Consider the following 6,668-nt stretch of genomic DNA (forward strand, 5'->3'; position numbering starts at 1 on the left):
CCAGTGGCTGGATGTTCTTTAGTGGTGCCCACATGTCACATATCACAGCGCACACTTTCTGAGACGTCAAGCCCAATTCAAAGTCCAAGGCAAAGTAAACAGCGAGTGAGAGTGTTTTACTACATGGAAATTATTCTTACAGAGGTAGACTTGTGTCTGTTTACCTTAATAACTGTAAAGAAACTGTAGCAAATGACTCAGCTGAGACTTAAACTTCAGACACTGTAGAAACAGTTTCAAGCGGTTTACTTTGACGCAGATGCTTGCCTCATGGGATTACACTGTATAGCCATTTTGCAGATGCCGGTTATAGCGTTCTAACTCAATACTGGACCGATTTCGATTGTCCTTAGTAAAAGTTTGGACCCCAAAAGATCTAAAAACATGGCCCAGGTTGAAAAATCACAATGTTTCCCTATAGCTACTTTTTATAATATTTTGTGTTACATGTTTTGTTCTTATTTTAAGTAAGATTGAGAGAAAGCTCACAGACCTTACAATTATTGTAGCCAAGCTCTAAAACCTGTTTATCCAGCTCTTTTACGCAGAACTATTAAACCCAGATGCCTGTTATATTGTCATCAATTGCAGCTATTAAATAAAATGACTGTCAGCCATTGCAGCTGTTTCCCATGGTTAGGAATGTGAGGAAAAGGGTTAAAGAGTCTCAGGTATTCTATGTAACCTATAAATAATATAACTGGTATTTGAAGGGTCTGCATGTAGGCCTATGTTTCAGTCCAAAAACATATGAAGGTGAACCAAAGCCAAAAGACATAATGTCTCCCCATTTATTTTCTACTTTAAGGCCTATTCCCAGTGTCAATATTCCACCCACATCTGATTGTGAGTCTGGAAGATACGAAACTAGTAGGGGCCTGTTTTCAGAGGGGTTCTACCATTATCTATTTTGTCTTGAAATGGAAGGCAAACTTTGTTTTCTGATGTGGAGTTCCACATAGAGCATAACAACGGCAATCGCTAGAAATAGGAAGGATAGAGGATGATTGACTTCCCCAGTGGTCTGTACCAGTATACAGTGCCCTCCAGAATTATTGGCACCCTTATGAGCAAAATAGGGTATGAAAAAATGTCTTTGCTGTTTATCCTCTTGGTCTTTCATTCAAAATATTCACAAAAGTCTTACCTTTTCATTGAAGTAAAATTATTGAAAGAAAAAAAAAATGTTGACATTAAATCAATATTTTCCTCCAAAACCTGTGTGCCACAATTATTAGCACCCCTAGAAAAATCGTATTATTTAAATCTAACTGAAGTATATTTCCAGTTATGTTTTACATTTTTAAGTTCACCTGTTTGATTAGGAAATCTTAAGGGGTCAACCATGACTTCCTGTTTACTATAAATATGAGGTGACCAAAGCCAAATTCCCTTAATTATTCATCACTATGGGAAAGACCCAAAAACACAGTGAAGATGTGCAACGAAAAGTTGTTGAGCTGCACAAATCAGGAAATGGACATAAGAAAATCTTCTAAATAGTTGAAAATACCCATTTCCACTATCTTGGACATAATTAAGAAGTTTAAAGCGACAGGAGATGTTAAGAATCAGCCTGGAAGAGGACGTGTGTGTATATTGGCCCCATGCACTGTGAGGAGGATGGTTCGAATGGCAAAAGAATCTCCAAGGATCACAGCTGGAAAATTGCAGAGGTTAGTTAAGTCTTGGGGTCAGAAAGTCTCCAAAACTACCATCAGACTACATCACCACAAGTTGTTTGGGAGGGTTGCCAGAAAAAAGCCTCTGCTGTCAATCAACAACAAACTAAAGCGCCTACAGTTTGCCAAATGTTACTCGGACTTTCAATGGGACTGGGTTATATGGTCAGACCAAAATAGAGCTTTTTGGCAACAAACCTCAAAGGTGGGTTTGGCGTAGACAGAAAGATGCCGATCAGAAAAGTATCTCATACCCACTTGTTTAGTATGGTGGCGGAGCTTTGATGTTGTGGGGCTGTTTTTCTTCCAAAAGCCCTGGACATCTTGTTAGAATACATGGTATCATGGACTCAAATACCAGCAGATATGAAAAGAAAACCTAACAGCCCCTGCCAGGAAGCTTAAAATGGGCCGTGGTTGGACCTTCCACCAGGAAAATGACCAGAAGCATACCTCAAAATTAACACAAAAATGGTTCACCGACCGCAGAATAAAGGTTTTGCCATGGCCATCACAGTCCCCCGACCTAAATCCCACAGATAAGCTGTGGGATGAGTTGAAGAGGAGAGTCTACAGACGTCGACATCGGAATCTGAAGGATCTGGAGAGATAGTGTATGTAGGAATGCTCTCAGAGCAGTGCCATGTGTTCACCAACCCCATCACGAATTATAGGAAAAGAGCTGTTATCTTGGCAAAGGGACGCTGCACAAAACATTAAATGAAGGGGTGCCAATATTTGTTCCATGATAAGAATGTAATGTTTCTTTCAATTATGTTACTTCAATTAAAGGTTAGATTTTTGTGAATATTTGGAATGAAAGATCATGAGGATAAACAATAAAGGTTTTTTTTCTCGTTTTGCTCATTTTTACTAAAGGGTGCCAATAATTCTGGGGGGCACTGTAGCCTATAGGCTATTTCTCAGTCAGTTGAGCTGAAAATCACATTTCAATATAAAGTAAATGCATCAGTAATTAGTTCAATAAACTATTTCAATTGTATGTACCATCATAACCTTTCCTTGCTAAAAACTTGTATTAAAATCAGACTGACACTGACCCCCAGTCCTTAATCCAGAAAGTAGATTTTGTAATTATTTCGGAGTTCAGTCCCCACTTTCCAAGCTTCCACCAGAAGGGGTCAGTAGCGTTCACGCAAACATGCATAGCTGCTACCCACGTGACTTAAAGTGGAAGTTGGAAGAGATACATGCGTTCTCTCAAAATGTCCGCGCCCGGGGAAGACACGTTTCCTTGCGAAGATGGAGAGGCTGAAGATATGGAAGGGAGTGGGAGCGATGAGGATGAAATGGATGAAGAAAGGGAAGATGGAGCAGGAGAAACGAAAGTTTATGTGCCCGGTATGCAGCCGTTGCAGCCCGGAGAGGAGCTTGAAATGGATCGATCCGCTTACCACATGTACCACGAATGCCAGACAGGTTTGTTGCTACACCTATGGGAACTATGGAATGTGGTGTTATTCAGTATTCAGTGTCATTCAGTGATGGTTTTTGGGCAAGCGATTCGATTGCCTGTCAACGGGAATATCTGTTCTAGTTAACTCATATAGCCTCTTTAAGTCAGAGGCACAGATTATTCGTCACATGAATTGCTAGTAGTCCTTTCTCAGCATTCATTGTACTTGCTGGCAAATACGCTTTGGTGAGTAGTAGATGTGACGAATAACGTAGTAATGTTTCTGACGAATTTTGGCAGCGCAAGATTGTACTCCCCCATTCTTGCGTGGTTATTGGTTGACGTGAACCTTTGCAAATCCCTTAAGTGACCATTCTTCTGTGTGGCTGGAAAGCAAGCTGTAGCTTTGTTACTGATTTTTTTTATTTTATTTCCCTGCAGCAAGTTGATCCCCATGTTTACACCTACACAAATTGGTAGAGATGAACTCAAGCTGGATTGAACATTTTTGCTGTTTAAATTGATTGATTGACACTTGATTTTGATTTTTTCTTTTCTCTCTGAAGGAGCACCTTGTCTAAGTTTTGATGTTCTGAGAGACGGAGAGGGAGATGGAAGGGAACAGTTTCCTCTGTCAATGCTTCTGTGTGCTGGAACACAGGCTGACGCTGCGCTCAGCAACAGGTACGGATCTACACTTTTCCTTTATCAGGTGTTAATCCAACACAAAAATAAAGCATTGTCTGCTGGTTTGGGTAACGTTTTAATACGATTGTGAGATCGGTGTCTGTTTTGAATATGCACACATATGCCTCTGTTTAAAGTTTGTGGTGTTTTCCCTGTGTATATCCTGTGTGGTGGCTAAAAGGAGAAGATAAATAAATGTCCAAGGGCTCTAATCGAATCTCTGCCTTCCCCGTTTTCAGACTCATTGTCATGCGAATGCACAACCTGTATGGGACACAGAAGGCCAAGGAGGGGGAGGCCGGCAGTGATGAAGAAAGTGGTGATGATGGTGATGAAGAGGAAGAGGACAAGAAGCCCCAGATGGAGCTGGCGATGATGCCGCATTATGGGGGTATCAACAGAGTTCGAGTGAGTGTTAACATCTCTGTTAGGTTTTCTTGGCAAAGATTATTTCCTGTCTATTCTCTGGTAACACTTTGCCCTTTCTTAACCAGGTGACTCAGCGAGGGGAGCAGTCACTGGCTGCTGTCTGGTCTGACAAGGGTCAGGTGGAGATCTTTGACCTTCGACCTCAGTTGGAAGCCGTTCACAGCTCTGCAGCGATGGCTGCATTTATTAAACGGCAGAAGGAGGCAACACCTCTCTTCAGCTTCTCGGGGCACATGTCGGAGGGGTTTGCCATTGACTGGTCACCCAAAGTACCTGGTGAGTGTGCGTTTCTCCTGCATCTGTAAGTCATGGCAATTTCAGCCTAAATATTAATGGGGTGCATGGTTATGCAACATTCAGTGCAGCTTCTGTTCTCTATCACTCTTATCGAAGGGCGCCTGATCAGCGGCGACTGCAAAAAGAACATTCATGTCTGGGAGCCGCGGGAGGATGGGAGCTCTTGGCAGATTGACCAGCGGCCGTTTAGCTCTCACACGAAATCTGTGGAGGACCTCCAGTGGTCACCCACGGAGGCAACGGTATGATGGCCTCCTGAGGTTAATCCTATAAAGTAGGAGATTAATGGTTCCTTGACAGTACCACAATTCCTTGACAGTACCAGCAATGTTCAGTTAGGTATTTTGAAAATGAGAAGGGGCCCACCTGTTCCACAAACATGATGACAGAGACAGAGACAGAGACAGAGACAGAGACAGAGACAGAGACAGAGACAGAGACAGAGACAGAGACAGAGACAGAGACAGAGACAGAGACAAAATTGGTTAGTGGCTATAGTTACTATAGTATAGTGTACCTGCAAGGATTTTGCATATTGTTTTGAAAAAGTGATGTGATGAACATTTTATCAGACATTTTTCTTTTACATTTTATTTATGCGAGTTGCTTCAGGTGTTGCTGATTTTCAAATTTATAATCAAACCAAATGGAGAAATGTATGTATTAAACTTTATAAAAAGAGGTTCACAAGTGGAAGAACAGTATGGATTAGGGTAAATTTGTGTTGCAAAGTGACCATTTCCTGTATTTTCTTTTTTCTATTCTTTCCCCAACCCCAAGGTTTTTGCTTCCTGCTCTGTGGATCAGTCTGTCCGTGTCTGGGACACCAGGGCGCCACCAAACTCCATGCTTTCAGCTAACGAGGCACACTCTTCAGATGTCAATGTCATCAGTTGGAACCGAAGTGAACCATTCTTGCTTTCAGGAGGGGATGATGGACATCTGAAAGTATGGGACCTAAGACAGTTCCAGGTCGGTACCTGTTGTGAAGTTTAACAGTCATATTAATGCACCCTGTGTCACAGATAGCTTCTCCAGCTCCGTCTCCAGTGTTGGCATATCACTTGAAGTGAGACTAGAGCCAAGACATAAATGGCCAAAAATGTTTGCACTTTAATGTGCAAAAAAGTACAATTAGAAGTGTGTGCACTCTTGGCCCTGCTGTCATTAAATCTGGAATGACCTCTCAAAACCTCTACTCAGTCATACTCCTAGCCTTGGGGCGCTGTGGCACTGATTCATTCATAAAACTGCCGTTACCTTTTAATATTACTTCAGTAATATCTGGCTGCATCAGTTTCATGGACAGCTCCTATTTGGCAACGTGCATGGTATGAAAAATGAGATCTGATGGTATAAAACATGAATGTGAATTATCACGTTACATTGTTATCCCTTTCCAACATTTTTATTCTTGACTTCCAGCAACCCCTCAACTTTAATTTTTCAAATCTACTGTAATCTGCCCACAATTCTTTCTTTCCTTTGCTTAAGTTTGTTTGTTTGTTTGTAGTGAGTTCTTACATCGTCTGTCTTTGTTTATCTTTCTCTCCACACTCCCTGTTCCAGTCTGGCAAACCTGTGGCCACATTCAAGCAGCACAGCGCCCCCATCACCTCAGTAGAATGGCACCCCAGTGACTCGAGTGTTTACGCCGCCTCTGGGGCGGACGATGTGGTCAGCCAATGGGATCTTTCTGTGGAGTCATGTGATGTGGGAGCGCGGGCAGAAGGGGTGAAAGATCTGCCGCCACAGTTGCTCTTCCTGCACCAGGGTCAGACAGAAGTGAAGGAGATCCACTGGCACCCACAGATACCCGGAGCCCTCGTCTCCACAGCACTGTCAGGTTTCAACGTGTTTAGGACTATCTCTGTGTGAGGTGTGTGCGTGTGTGTGTGCGTGTGTGCGTGTGTGTGTGTGTGTGTGCGTGCGTGCGTGTGTGCGTGCGTGCGTGCGTGTGTGTGCGTGTGTGTGTGCGCAGGTGGGCATGATGGAGAAATGTGCTTAGAGGAAGTATATGGTTGTGCGCGCGCAGGTGGGCATGATCGAGAAATATGAAAAGTGTATGTGTGTGTGTGTGTGTGTGCGCGCGCGCCTTGATTTCATTTATTTTCTCTATTCTCTCATGGAAATCAGCTCAGTACATTTGGACTGTC

General features: G+C 42.8%; 1 protein-coding gene across 1 annotated transcript; it reads left to right on the forward strand.

The window, feature by feature from the left end:
• The first annotated feature begins 2,861 nt into the window (after positions 1-2,861).
• grwd1 (glutamate-rich WD repeat containing 1) lies at positions 2,862-6,440 on the forward strand. Its single transcript, XM_012821384.3, has 7 exons — positions 2,862-3,122; positions 3,666-3,783; positions 4,026-4,194; positions 4,281-4,491; positions 4,609-4,754; positions 5,293-5,484; positions 6,082-6,440. The coding sequence occupies exons 1-7, from the start codon at positions 2,894-2,896 to the stop codon at positions 6,388-6,390; spliced, it is 1,374 nt and encodes a 457-aa protein (XP_012676838.2). The 5' UTR covers positions 2,862-2,893; the 3' UTR covers positions 6,391-6,440.
• Positions 6,441-6,668: the final 228 nt, after the last annotated feature.

Source organism: Clupea harengus, chromosome 11 (assembly GCF_900700415.2).
Source record: "Clupea harengus chromosome 11, Ch_v2.0.2, whole genome shotgun sequence".
Taxonomy (NCBI): domain Eukaryota; kingdom Metazoa; phylum Chordata; class Actinopteri; order Clupeiformes; family Clupeidae; genus Clupea; species Clupea harengus.